Consider the following 14,406-nt stretch of genomic DNA (forward strand, 5'->3'; position numbering starts at 1 on the left):
GCTTTTATTTGAAATTTTCCCCTATATTCCTGTGGCAAGATTAGATGAACTGGTATTTTAATGACATAATAAAGACATCATCACAATTGAGAACCCAATATGGGAAACATGGAACCAGCTAATGAGCTCAATCTAAGACAATACATGTCCTCTCTAGTTAAATTATCATTATTGGTATCTTCTTCTTCTTCTTATTCTTCTTATTATTATTATTATTATTATTATTATTATTATTATTATTATTATTATTATCGTTGTTGTCGTGGTCGTCTTCCTTGTTATGAAGTTTGGTGGGAGTTGGGATATAATAGGGGACATTGTGGGAAGACATAAGGTCGCGGATGATAGTGCCACTCTCTTTAATTGCCTGCTCTTCCATGTGATCGAACAGAAACAGGGGTCTACCCAAAATTGTAATGCTACCAACGGGGCAGATTTTCCTTCAATTTTGATTGTCGTATCTTTAAATTATAAATCCTACATTAGTAAACTCTTCTTTAATATGAAATGTCAAACAAATTACTTAAAGAGAACCTTATAACATAATGGCGGTAACACGTACAATGACACGGATCACCATCATAATTTATTAATGTTGACCTACACCGAATCGGTCGATCAATCAAGTATCGGCGTGCTTTTCTATATGTCCCATATGCCCTTTTTCTTTTTCCATACACATTGACGGATTTGAATTGGATTTTGGACCCACCTCAACCCACAAAAACCCAATTCGACCTTCGATGAGGTCTTGAAATAGAGTTGGAAAACGAGAACATGTCCTAAGAAACAAACGATGCTTTTGATCGGTTTATCATATCAAGTACATAAGAAATCGCGACATTCGCGTCACAAAAGGACATATATTTTTTTTCCCGCATGTTGAATGTCTTAGTGCCCCATCTAGTTTCCCTAGAGAAAACGTTGCGCCTGCCCGTGTTACATCAGAGAGTTAGTCAAATTCGAAATTAATAGCAAAAGTCAACTTAAGCCTGTCCTTTATCTCAAGTGCAAAGTCCGAACCACCCCCATTTCCTTTGCATCTAGACTCCTTCCAGGCGAGGGCAAAATCGTCTTCCTCAAAACCACCCAACTTGAATTGTCAAACCAGTGTTTTATGCGCTTACAAGCAATACGAAATATTTGAAATTTATTTATTTTTGCATCTTTAGCGACGGGGTGGGCCATCCGGGAAGCGAGAGGCCCGTCGGAAATAGCGACGCACGTTCTCCCCTTCGCCAATTCATTCACTCCCAAGGATCGCGATTTCCTCCTACTCGGAGATGGCCCCTATAAATCTCCGCACAAAGTGAATTTCACGCCAGAAATTGATTCCGGCCGCCGTTCCAGGTAGGAAAACCTCCTCCCTCATCCCCCGGCGCGTTCTTCCTCTCGCCGTCGGTGTCGGTTCCTCTGTTTGCGCGTTTTCTCATGTTCGTGCGGGGTCGCGATTCCGGGTTCTTCGGTTGTTGCTGTCTGTAGATCGATCTGTTTTGTCGGTCTTTCGTGGTTTTGTATCTTGATGGAGTCATGCGCTGATCTAAATTGGGGGTTTTGGCTTCGATTAGCGAGGGTTGGCGGCGTCCGGGGCTTTTGTGTTTTGATGATTGAATTGGAGTCGAGTAATTTGTTCATTTGTTTTGCTGCGGATTGGTTTCGGCGGAATTCGAGAGTGCTTGAGCTGCTCGGCGGGGGTGCGCCTAGGCCAATCTGCCGTTTTTTTTTATTGTTTATCGAGCAGCTAGTAGTTCTGTTGGGGTATTTTTGGGTACTGCGAATCGCAAATTGCCATGTTAAGGAGTTGGCATGGCAGTTCTTGAGGAGTTTGTGAGATTCGTGGCTTGCATTGATAGTGCCATAGGAACAAGGGTCTGAGTGGGTTCTGAATGGTACTTCAACTTCAATCGTCATCATTTCATTAATTCATATGCATGTAACTTTTTGGAGTGGTGTAACAGGGCATTGGCAGTTTAGATGGGTTGGTTGTTATGTATATCAGTTTGTTTATGATCACAGTAGACTGGTTGTTTTAAATCCCATGCAAAAGAGAACAGTTACTTAGGACTTAGTCTTGTCAATGGTTCACATTGGCGTGGCTCCGAGTGTTGTCTTAAAAGGTAGTTTCAGTTCGTTATTCTCTAGATTTTCTTTGGTATGAACCATGCGCTACCCGTGAAGCGTGCTTGTAATTGAACGGCTTTGTGATATTGCATGACCGCGTGTTTGAAAAGTGCAATTTTATGTAGAAGTCCCCATCTCTGGAGTTGTGTTGATTTGTGTAGTTTCTTCCCCCGATTCTCTGTCATCCAAACCATTCCTTTGACTATATTTTGGTGTACTTGCATGTATGTCTCGTCATCTCATTAAATATCATCTCATGGTACACAGCCTGTAGTATTGTCCCCCATAAAGAGAGAAAGGAGTCATCAATTTGCTCATCGGCCTTCAAGCTCTGAGATGGCAGAGAAGGCATGTATTAAGCGTCTTCAGAAGGAATATAGATCACTCTGTAAAGTATGTCATCATCTTTTTCTCTGTTCTCATTCTCATTTTCGCTATCTTGACTTCTTTTTCCTCCTCTATTCATGTTGATATAGTTATCCATGGTGGTCGTTTAATGAACTTCCCGTACGCATTGTTTGGATAAGTGGAACAAACAAGCTAGTATCTTTGTATAATGTGTTTTTAGTGCTTAAGAAGCAGGTTGAGTAGGCATGTTAGTTGTTCTCTTGTTTTCATGATCTGATCCAATGGCTTTATATCTAAGATTTTGATACTCTGTTGAGTTTTCTCTGGCAAGTTGCTAAGATAATTTGGTTGAGATGCCTTTATTGATCATACTGATTATAGTATAACAGCATTTTGCTGCATTGAGTCTCCTATTGGTTCTTTTTGAATTTGCAGGAACCAGTTTCCAATGTTGTTGCACGTCCTTCCCCAAATGATATTCTTGAATGGCGTAAGTCCTCATTGAGATGAAATGTAGTCTAGCAGTGCTTTGCAACTTTTGGTGCATAAGTCATGGCACCTTCTCACGAGCATAATTAAAGGCTAGTATAGTCCATTTAGCTTATTGATCTTGCACTCTGAGTTTTTGGTTAATGAATCCCGTTGAGAACTTCCATGAGTTGGCTAGTTTTGAGAGCATTCTTTATACTTTTATCTACCTTTAAGCTTCTGAAATAGTGAATCAGTATGAAGCCTGGACCTGTTGGAAATTGTTTGACATCTCTCCTTCTTCATTTGCTGTCATAGTGTTAATTATTATCGTACTTTGACTTGGCATTCTTCAATTTTGGTTTTCTAGATTATGTGTTGGAAGGAAGCTCAGGAACACCCTTTGTAGGTACTGTAGATTTTGTTTTTCACCGCTAGTGTTTATTTTGACTTTGGATGTCATATAGTAAAATTCTGTTTGAAATTGTTGTTGTCATTGTGACCAGGTGGATATTATTATGGCAAGATCAAATTCCCTCCAGAGTATCCGTATAAGCCTCCGGGGATCACGTAATTTTCTTTCAAATAGAGTCCTCTTTTATTTTAATGGAGTTCAATGTCTGCACCTTCTTGAACTAATATATATTCTTATTTGAGTTTGTTTTCCCTTCTTGCAGCATGATCACTCCCAATGGGCGTTTTATGACTCAAAAGAAAATATGTCTATCAATGAGTGATTGTAAGAGTTTAATGCCTGAATAGTAACAGTCTGTCAGTCATTTCTGCGAGATGAACTTTTGCTCAGGTTTGGTTTTTTCACTTTGCAGTTCACCCTGAAAGTTGGAACCCGATGTGGTCTGTTTCAAGGTACTGCTGATGCAAATCTATATGGCTTCCTTGTTCTCATCTTCATATGCTTTTACTTGCCAGAATCTGTACATGATATAATATAATTCCTTCTTTCTTGTAAAAAAAAAAAACTCATGAGCATTTTTCTAATTTTGTCTATTATTTCTTCCAGCATACTCACTGGGCTTCTTTCATTTATGGTGAGTTCGTTAGATCCATGAATACCTATATTGCTTTGGGGCAAGCTACTATACATTTATTTGTCATTTGTTCATTCATTACGTTCAGATACTTGGAAGGGCAAAATAAAACACTGTACTTACGTCCTTGAAGGTCGTTCTGGTTTTTGCAAATAGTATCTTAACATGCCTCACTAAGGGCCATCAACTTTACATTGCAGATGGACAATAGTCCGACAACTGGTAGTGTGAACACCACAGCTGAAGAGAAGCAACGTCTGGCAAAATCATCTCTTGCTTTCAATTGTAAGAAGTAAGTGCCTATGCCCAACGAAACCCCTCAAAAGGAGGAAGGAAGAAAATAATTTGCCTGAATGTCTGCATCCAGAAGTATACATGTTAGGGTAGAAAAGGAAACAAGTGGAGGAAATGTCTTATTATTTTCTTGTTTTCTCTTCCAGCAGTACATTCACGTGTCTTGGCTCAGTAATCATATCCTCATATGCTAGATGTGCGTAAAATATGCTCATTGAGGAGACTAGCGAGTTCCCTTTTTGGATCTATTCGTTTGGTTCTGTGATAGATGCATTTTCTAGTGGCTTTGCCTATATAGTGGCGATTGGTGGAATAAGAGTTTGTGTCAGTTTGAAGTATATTTCTACTTGGTGGGGTATTTGGTAGACACTCAAAAGTCTTGTTGGGCAAACTGTGGTATGGCATTTTATGTTCATATTCCTTTTGACAGCCAAACCTTCAGGAAGATTTTCCCCGAGTATGTCGAGAAATATAACCAACAGCAGCTCTCTGAGCAACATATCTCAGAGCAGGTTGTACCTGAGCACCCGAAAGATGGTAATGCTGGAGCAGATAAAGATGGCAACACCACGGGAGGACAAGTGAAGAACTTGAATACCCCAAAGGACATGAGAAGAAACAGGAAGCAATCATTCCCCACCTGGATGATGTTGTTGCTGATTTCCATTTTTGGTCTAGTAATGGCACTGCCCTTGCTTCAACTCTGATGTCACTATCGCCACCCCTGGGTATAATCAGACCTAGAAAGGACAGCTGCTACTTTAGTTTTGTCGAGTAGCTAAGCCTAACCTGTGTATTGTATAGGATTCTCTATTCCGAAAGGGTTTGGTTGCTTAAATGATGCTTTTGCCTTCTCTTGTATCTCTCTCACATTAGTCGACCTGGTGAGAGTACATTTTGTGATATGCAATTTCAGATGAGTTTGTAAATGGAGTCATGCCGTCGGTTTTTTCATGTTATTGAGCTTCATAGGTGGTGGGTTGTCAATACTCATGGATCGAAGACGAACATGGAATAGAAAAGCCGAACTACGATGCACCTTTTCAGAGTAGGATCGTCACAAGTAGTTGAATCCATTGAATTCCAAAATAAGTTTTACTCTGCTCTACGAGGCGAGATTGTGTTCACAGATTTCAAGCTAGGCTTACTTACATCTCCCTACATGTATCACTTATCAGTCAATGCATTGACCGATGATGATCAGAGTCAACGCATTGACTTCGTCCATATGAACTGAGATACTTCACACAAGTGGAAAGGAGGATGGACTTTCTTCATGTGGGTGGCAGCTTTTTTGCTTGAATGCTGGCTGAGAGCAACAAAGCTTTGATGGCGGGGACAGCCCGATCTTATGCTTTTTTGTGGTTGGAAAGAAGAAAGAAAAGGCTCCGACCCGAGAAGTCTGTCAATGTTTGTATCTTCTGGCGTAACATACTGTCGTGTTATCGCTAAGAAGGAATGACATCCGTGGTCTTAGTACGACACATCAAGCGGAAGGATGATCGATCTCTTAATTGTTTATAGCTTGGATTTAAGCTCGATTTAGAAGTGTTCATCCCCGACGGACCCAAAATTGTGCAAGAGGACCTTAGTAAATTCTTTTCTTGGGGATCATACTGCATTGCTTACTCTAGCAATGATCGTTTACATGTGCACTGAAGAGTTCTCATGGAAAGCCTTTTCCTTTAACTAATGATGTTGTCTGCCTATCACTGCTTTGGTTGGACCCAAAAAAAAAAAAAAAGATCACCTGCAAAATCCAATGAAGAAAACGCATGCGGAAACGATTATCCATTTCGAAACCTTCATATATTTCGAAATGCTGAAGTTCGGAATTTATCTATTATAAACTTGCCAAGTCAATATGTAAAACTTTCTTACTATCACCAGCACGACTCAAAAAAGTGTAAAAAAGAACAAGAATAAAAGAAACAAAAAGGTGGCTCCTTCACCGCACCACCCAAACCTATACACTTGACATCTTTATTATTCCCCACATGAAATTATCTGTGATCATCCTAGATTATGCAATGTTTTATTCGTGAATGATTACGACCCCTTTCATTTTCATGGAAGAAGCTACGACCACAAGTGCAAGAGTTCATATGATCTACTCCATGGTCTAAGAAGTAATTGATCCAACGCTTAAGTAAAAGGAGACACAGAGATACCGTATCTCCCGCAGCAAATCACGCCCCCATTCATGCCCAGAACCAAACGTCAAAGGAATCTCTTTAGTGAATCTTTTCAAGGGACAGGACATCATTTTGAGAATTTTCTAACGTTTAAAACGCAAATGGAGTCTTTCATACACAAGCCCATCTTTCATTTTTTTCTTCAGCAGGTTCTTTCGTTATATTTCTCATTTTCTCTCTATTGTACTTGGTTTTAAACGTTAGAAGTGCTCTTGCTTCGCCTTTTTCCCTCCTATCTTGGCTTTGCTGCTCACGCTAGACAGGGGCAAGTAGGCTCTGAAGTTAGGTGAAAATTTGTCGTTAATGCTAGTCTTTCTCAATAACGTCTCCAACTTTTGGCTTTTTTAGCACGTCTCAATTATAATCATGGCTTACCCATTTTGATTTGGCGTATGCCATTGATGGGTTTCTACTTTTTTGTTGAATTCTTTTTTGCTTTTCTTCTCTATTGTTCTTCGTTTGCTGGTGAGTAGTGTTTGGCTGTAACCTTTAGGTACATGTAAGATGAACAGCACTCAATTAATTCACCTTCGCAGGTACGTCAATGGCCCTCAAAGGGTCCGAAATTTGTAACCGAAAGGCTACAGAGTTGACAGTGCCATTTCAACAGCCACTGCTTTCTATATTCTTCAATCCGCATGCCTATTAAAGTGGCTTTGAAAGGCTTCTGTGTTGTAGGCATTTTTCCCATTTTTATCTCTCCTTTGTTGTGCAGGTGAGTCCCATTCAGAAGTAGAAATTAACATCGGTATTATTGTAAATTAGAATCTCTAATTGTTCTTTGTTTTTTTTTCTTTCTGTCATGTAGGTTTTCTTCATGATATAGTTTTTGATTGTGTTAGCACACCTGGTTCATCATCTTCTTTCTGGTAAATTTTCCCTTGTCCACACAGCCTACAAGATTGGTTAGGCTTTTCCTGTTACAATTAGCAATTGATCTTCTTATTGACACAAGGAAAAAAACAAGACATTTTTAGCAACAATAATCGAAAGCAAGAAAGGACCTCAAACATTATTCTATATCATCTAGCCATGTAGTGTGGAAGCCACCTGCATACTATTTCTGTTCATAGTTTTGTGACTGTATGGCCCTGAAATTTGCAGAACTTGGTTTTGCAGCAGCCCGTCAAGATGAGGAAATCTCCGGTATACCCTAAGAGTGACGCAAGCGATTATGATGCTATGGAATTTGATCCCCAAATGGACTTTCTTCGGGTAATTCTAATGCTATCAACGAGTTCGTTTTCATTTCTATTGTTTTCCTTTCGTTCTGTTTTGGCTACAGTTACACTGCTGTCTCCTCATGCATAAGTTGGAAAATTCATTTACTTGTGACACTGTTACATTTCCAGTAATTCACTCGATCACAATATTCTTGAACTAAAATAAGTACATGGATTTTCATGTGCATAGTCAACTATAGACGATCTGAGATCAAACTCTAGGATGTAAATCTGATGAGGATGCCGGTTGATTTGGTATAAAAACAGAGTTGGTTAGGCGAATCGTGTTTCAAGGAGGGAAGTTTTCTTTTGCTTACTTTGTATTGCGGCAACTTTTCTTACTGATAAATAAGTAATGCATATTGTCTTCAAGGTTTTGCAACCGGTTCTACCTGATTATTTAATCTGCCTTTGCTTTGTTCAGTTCTTAGATGAAGCCCGACAGCACAAATGCGAACCAAATGTAAGAGCTTCTTCACCATATTCTGCAGAAGTGGCAGGAAAGAGAAACCTGGGCGAAGATAAAAGGAGCAAGAAATCATGGAAGAGCTCCCTGCTTTCATGGTTGAGAACAGAGAAGAAGAGCAAGTACCCAGCAGAACCTGCAAGTCATCCTCACAACCACAAACCAAGAAAAATTGTTTCCGGTCCAATCATTGGGGCAAGTAAGGAATCCGATGCTTGGCTCCGGCGTCTGAATTCGGGGTCGTTCCCCGGTCTTTTCAATTCCACCAAAAGAACAGAGAACGAAATGCGATATATATCTCTAGAACAGTTGGACAAGCCTCACGGCGTTAAGAACTACGGACCTGTTTACTTGGTAACTTAGCACATGAAAACCCTGGGGACATTGGAACAAAAGGTCCTCAGTTTCTGCAACAAAGAAGATGTTGACTCGCTGGGGTATGAAGATTGTTCAGAGGCCAATGTCCCGAGTGTTCAGCACTCATGTAGCAGCCATTGATAGCCTAGTGTTAATATCAAGTAAAGAACTCAAATAGCGATTGATTGTCTTTGGTGGCAATCCTCACTGTTTCTTCTGTTATTTCCTTGGAGTCAAAACAACAATTTCCTGCGAGTCACTCTTGCTTCAGATTAACGTCAATATATTCAAGGCTACATTAAGGGCAGGTTTTTGTAATAATGATGCATGTCATGAGCTCCATTCTGTAATGAAGTTCGACAAACTCTTCAAAGTCGAAATTATAACTTTGATCTCACCGTGATATACACTTCATGCAGTCTCTTTGAGTTCTGGTGATACTATTGATCATTATCCTCATGCTGTTTCCTTCTAAGTTTCTGGTGCTTACATGGCTTATCTGCACTCGATCAATGAAAACAAACAAGATAATACCAAATGCTGCAACTGATTTGATTTGGGATAAAACTAACTGTGCTCTTAAGACCTTAGTTCTCCTGAGACTTCTGTGGATAGATTTCTACTGCCACATTAGAGCAATGAGCCTGTGACAATCTCCTCCCATCAGTGAATATAACTAGGAAATCATATGCTGATCTAACAAAGTGACTTTGATGATTGTCACAAACTGCATTTTGCATCAACGTCTTACTGCATCCTGAATATGAGAATAGCCTCAAAGAGAACTTTGGGTGAAAAATCAAATTACATCCACTGGAAGAGAACCGACTTCTGTGGTTAACCAATCAGGAGATGCAAATTTAATCAAAAACATTTACAACAGCGAAAATTACAAACTACATCTTCAGTAACTAGAATGATTTTCCACCTGAGACAGAGAAGCAAAACTCTTTCTTTTTACTGTACTCTCTCTCTCTCTCTCTCTCATCCTAAAAAAGAAGTTGGAATACTTGACTCAGAACAACATTGCTGGAACAAATGTTGTGTATGAAACATTTTGATTTCTGGATATCCAATTCAGTTGTCGAAACCCTGCCAAGCACTTTAGTGAATACTATTTATCACCACTTTGTCCATCTTCATCTCCATCAACAAACTGTTGTTTGGATAATGGAAGAACGAGAGAAATCTCTGAAACAGCTGAAGTTTTTAGCTATAATTGAAACAGCTGGTGCGCATCATGGTGAGTGTATGGCAAAGACAATCCCCTCCCCCTATTCAACATCAAGAGAATTTGCACTACAAGGAACAACTCTTCGATCCCTACTCAAGAGCCTCTTCAATGACCTCAGTCTTGTAGGAACTGGGGACTTCAGATCATCATCGGTAACCCGGTTTGCTGAAGACGAAGGAGCCAAGGGATTCTCCGTCATCTGAATCTGCCTTGGCATGTCAATAACGACCATCGCAGGCCTAGCAATAGCGAGTGCTGCAGAGGATGATGAAGACTGAGAAGTAGCTGAAGAAGAAGAAGAACCACCTTCTTCTAGACAAGCATTCCCAGAGCTAACCTGCATTTCATTACCCCAAAACAACACATTTGTGGGAAAGTTTGGTGATTCAGTGGGGTGCATCCCACCAGATAAATTCCCTTCCACGGGTTGACTGTCACTATTTTCTTCTTCCAAATCATCATCGATGTCGATGGTCTTCGAACAATCTGAACCGAGACCAACCCATTTCCTACAAAGAGGGCAAGTGGAATGTGATTGGAACCACATGTCAATGCAATCCACATGAAACCCGTGACTGCATTCAGTCAAGATCCTAGCTCTCTCTCCCTGAACCAGTTCAGAGAGGCAAACAGCACATTCAAGACCCTCCTTGAACTCCTGGGGATTGAACACCACCACCGGCAGAGCGAGCAGGACCTTCGGATCGAGCCCCGTACGGACAGCCACCGTGGGGTCCTGGCCGGGGGCGAAGACGAACCGTCGGCTGCGGCGGCGGCGCGGGGGCGGAGCGGCGGCGGCGGCCGAGGAGGCCTCTTCGACGCGCCCCCAGAACCATTTGGCGTATAAATGGAGGAGGAGAACAAAGAGGACTACTATGAAGAGAAGTGTCACCGCAATCAACATGATCTTGCCTGTCAATGCAACTGCTTCAGAGTCATCCAGTTTCGTGATGTCTCCCATTTCGAGCAACAATGATCAAGATTTACTTACTCAAACTAAACGAGCTTAATTTCCTAATTGATAACAGAAAGAGAGAACCTTTCCGCAGTTCAAGCTCAACCCACAAGACGGACGAAAGATAAAGATGCGAATTTGAGTGAAAGTTGAGCAAAGCTGCAAAACCTGCAAAAAGGGTTTTTGCCGATCCGGTGGATCTTGAAATACGAACACGAGATTTGGCCAAACGAATCAAGATTCAGTGAAGGGTCCAAAATGGGAATTTGTGTTGGAAGGAGAAGAGAAAATGTTTTGAGTTGAGAAGGAGAAGAAAGATGCTATCTGCAATGAGAATCGGAGGGTTTTAAAGGAAGATTCGTGCGCGCGCGAGGACAAACGAGGAAGCTCAAGACTCCATTCTTCTCCAGAGAGGGGGGACGTCGGAGGGAGTGAAGAGCTTTCTTCTTTATTCGATGGCAGAGCGGAGCGGAGGAAGAAGATGACAATACCTGGGACCAAGATTGTGATTATTATTTACCAAATTTTGAATTTTGGGGCGATCCATCAAATAAAAATTATTCGTTCTTGGTTTTGTCTTTTTGGCCAAAACATGGATTTCTCTTCCTAAACAGTTGACAGCTCCGTTTAACTCATGTGATCTCCGCGTTTTTGACTTGTGTCACGTCCATCGACAATTTGAAATCAAGAATCTTAATTCAACCTTGAGCTGACTCCCAAGTCGTGGATAACATGCTTCTGAATTGGCTCATACGTTTAATTAACACATTAATCTAATCAAGGGTCTTTCGTTTTCTTTTGGAATTTTTATTGAGTTGTGAGAAAGATTGGACACTATCCATGCGTGTCACACCAATTCTGCAATCAAATCTCCCCACATGTCGTGATGATGGGATGATTCTTTTGGACACTGTTATTGTTCTCAATAACCACATTTTTTTCCCCTCCTCTGAAGATCCTCAAAAGTGAATTGTGTTACATCTTGATTTCTAGCCACTCCACGATCCCCCACCTTCGTTTTTTGTATTTCTTTAAGCTGAAATGCTCCGCGGCTCCTCTGTTGATGGCCAATTGGATCACTGTTATTTCCGAGGCAAGAAGAGAACCATGCCATCATCACCAGCTCCTGTGAGATTGCTAGCTTTCTTGACTTTCATGGCCAAATTTGCCTAAAATATCTCCACCACATAAGAGCCCGTGGCTCCTAGAACTCTTTCCATTCCTCCCTGTTTTTCACCAACGTAAAGCTAGTTTCATCCCATTTCCCTTACATCTCCAATGCCTTTGATTTCTTCCTTCCTGTGCCCATTTCGTACATGGGGGACCTTAAACTTGACAGCAATTTAGCAGGATCACTTAATCGACAAGTTAACTCGACATCATCTGATTTGCCCCCGAAAGATAAAGACAGGAAACAGAAAAGGAGGGACTGCGAAGCATTGCAAAAAACTGTCCCGGATCAGCGACCACTATACCATCTTTGAGCTACATAATGCATTTAAACCGTCAGTTGGAAAAAGAGCCACAGGGTGTGGGGTCTGTGATTCAAGACCGTCACATGGGGTCTCTAATCCTGGAGCAAATCCAAGCAAATCCTGAAGCCAACGCAGGTTTTGAGGGAGATTTTACAGATCCGAAAAAGTCGCTAATTACCAACTGCTTTTGACACTGGTGAGTCAAGAAAGATGTTGACTTTACCTGTCCTAGGTACTGCTTGCTTTCATCTCCAATCTGGTTTATTTCTTTTTTCCTCCTTTCCATCCCTCACATTACCTCCTGATGTTAATTACAATGCAAGAATTTCGATTACGAGTAATCTTAATGCGTGATTAAAACTAAGGGCAAGGACCATCTCACGTGATAATGGACTTCAAGACATCAAACCCATGTTATCTGAGACATGCTCAAATTTCTAAGGACAGGAAAATCTGCGCAAATCTGTCCTAGGTCCAACTAAAAGCTCCCTTTATCAAATCAAGGATGGCCCCTAATCCATCTACTTAATCTCCGCTATAATATGAAACATTGGAAAGAGAAATTTGTGGTATTGTTATTGCAAGAAGGAAGATGACCAGAACCAAGAGACCCACCATTTTAATAACATGGGGACCAACCAAAATGGGGTCAAATGTTACTCTTTTGTGGTTAGGGAAGATGAGAGTTGGCGGGATCGCTTCGTTTTGTTAATCGAGTTCGTGCGTTTGAGAGTGACATTACCGTTAATTATTGTCGTTTAATTAGATTAGTAAAGCCTTTTTTTTCAACCGAATCAAGCATAAAGAATGCAATGAAAGACTTTTGCATAAAGATGCTGTCGAAAGAACTAGACTCTATAGGGACCAATCTTTTCCCATATTGTTAGCCTCGATTTTGGGCTTTTTTCCTGAGCATAACCGGCGTTTTTGCAGCTTAGGACAGGAAATGGTCGGACAAAATGATGGATCAAGAAATGATTTTTTTTAAGGGTATTATCATTTGTTTGGTGGTCAAAGCACGAATCATGATGTGGCATAGTTGATGACTCTTTTGCTCTCGTAAAGGTTAAGGAGAGAGAACAGCAATTTTGTCCAGTCGGATCCAATGGGGGGGACCCGAGGGTAATGGGCCGGGGCTGGCCCGACATGTCCCGTGATCCGTCCGATACTCTGGAAACATGGAGATGCCTCGGCCAGTGACAGTCTTCGCGTCTCTTGGAGACTTTTCTCCAGTGAAGTAGTTGATGAAGTGGTCTCTTCTTCCTTTGTTATTGAAGATCGACCACGATGACCATAAGGTATAGCTACTTTGAGCAGGCAAATTACCTACCACGGAATGACGCGCGACGTTAATCCGAGTTCAATTTCATCATTTTGTAAGGAAGCATCTCTTCTTTCAAGGTTAGGTAACTTATTATTTTGTTGAATTCCTTAAAGAAAGTCGTCTCGCGCTCATAGGTGGGTATTATCTACTTACCTAGCCGTATCGATTTCTAGTACAGATACTCTTCTGTTGAAGGTGGTTCGAAATTTAGTCGGGCGTACGGCATGGGTAACTTCGGTACCGTAGCGCTAAGTACTCGAATCTTGGGTCGGGAAATTTTCTCTACTCTTTTTCGTCTCGGAAAAAGCAGCGGGCACCTTGTGTCCTTGATCAAATACATTCACAAGAGAACAGTGTTTGTAAGTCGAACCTGATCATCTCACGCGATTCAAGCTCGTGTAGAAGGAACGAAGGAATATGGTTTGATCCGATGTCGTTTTGGGAACAAAAAATGTTGTGATCAAATTCAACGCGAAGACAGAGACACTGTATGCCTACCTTTCTATACAAAATGAAATTTTTTTCACTATCATCAACCAGTTTCAATCGAATCCTCAGGAGAGAAGAGTTTCGGAATCACGGCAGAGCACCAATGCGAGGTTGGTATCGAAGTGCTTGTCCATCCATTTACACGCGCTCGCCATCGACAGCCGCAGCAGCCAACCCGCGCAGGCCCGGAGTTCCCCGCCGCCGCCGCGGCTGCTCACCGTCGTCCGGCAGAGAGGGCACGTCCGGCGATACCCCAGCCACGTGCCGATGCACTCCGCGTGGAAGCAGTGGCCGCATTCCGTAAGCTTCCGGAGCTTCCCGTCCGAGGAGACCTCCCCAAGGCAGACCGTGCAGATTCCGCCAGCGGCGCAGGGGCCGCTCTCCTCGCCGCGGCGGCGAGTCGTCCAG

General features: G+C 41.6%; 3 protein-coding genes across 4 annotated transcripts; 2 read left to right on the plus strand and 1 right to left on the minus strand.

The window, feature by feature from the left end:
- The first annotated feature begins 1,189 nt into the window (after positions 1–1,189).
- On the plus strand, positions 1,190–5,234 carry LOC115744785 (ubiquitin-conjugating enzyme E2 34-like). The gene is made up of 10 exons (XM_030680127.2): positions 1,190–1,350; positions 2,389–2,514; positions 2,905–2,959; positions 3,308–3,346; positions 3,444–3,507; positions 3,615–3,676; positions 3,765–3,804; positions 3,959–3,986; positions 4,187–4,278; positions 4,711–5,234. The coding sequence occupies exons 2-10, from the start codon at positions 2,458–2,460 to the stop codon at positions 4,985–4,987; spliced, it is 714 nt and encodes a 237-aa protein (XP_030535987.1). The 5' UTR covers positions 1,190–1,350; positions 2,389–2,457; the 3' UTR covers positions 4,988–5,234.
- A 1,714-nt stretch (positions 5,235–6,948) lies between these two features.
- On the plus strand, positions 6,949–8,955 carry LOC115744782. Of its 2 annotated transcripts, none has more exons than XM_030680122.2 (4): positions 6,949–7,192; positions 7,334–7,380; positions 7,580–7,690; positions 8,123–8,955. In XM_030680122.2, exons 1-4 carry the CDS (start codon positions 7,114–7,116, stop codon positions 8,525–8,527), a joined length of 642 nt encoding a protein of 213 aa, XP_030535982.1. In that variant the 5' UTR covers positions 6,949–7,113; the 3' UTR covers positions 8,528–8,955. The 2 variants fall into 2 exon arrangements, with proteins under 2 accessions (XP_030535982.1, XP_030535983.1); XM_030680123.2 differs by having other exon boundaries at positions 7,595–7,690.
- Positions 8,956–9,335: 380 nt separating this feature from the next.
- Positions 9,336–11,251, minus strand: LOC115744790 (RING-H2 finger protein ATL3-like). Its single transcript, XM_030680132.2, has one exon. The coding sequence runs from the start codon at positions 10,714–10,716 to the stop codon at positions 9,796–9,798; it is 921 nt and encodes a 306-aa protein (XP_030535992.1). The 5' UTR covers positions 10,717–11,251; the 3' UTR covers positions 9,336–9,795.
- Positions 11,252–14,406: the final 3,155 nt, after the last annotated feature.

The sequence above is a fragment of the Rhodamnia argentea genome, chromosome 8 (assembly GCF_020921035.1).
Source record: "Rhodamnia argentea isolate NSW1041297 chromosome 8, ASM2092103v1, whole genome shotgun sequence".
Lineage (NCBI taxonomy): Eukaryota > Viridiplantae > Streptophyta > Magnoliopsida > Myrtales > Myrtaceae > Rhodamnia > Rhodamnia argentea.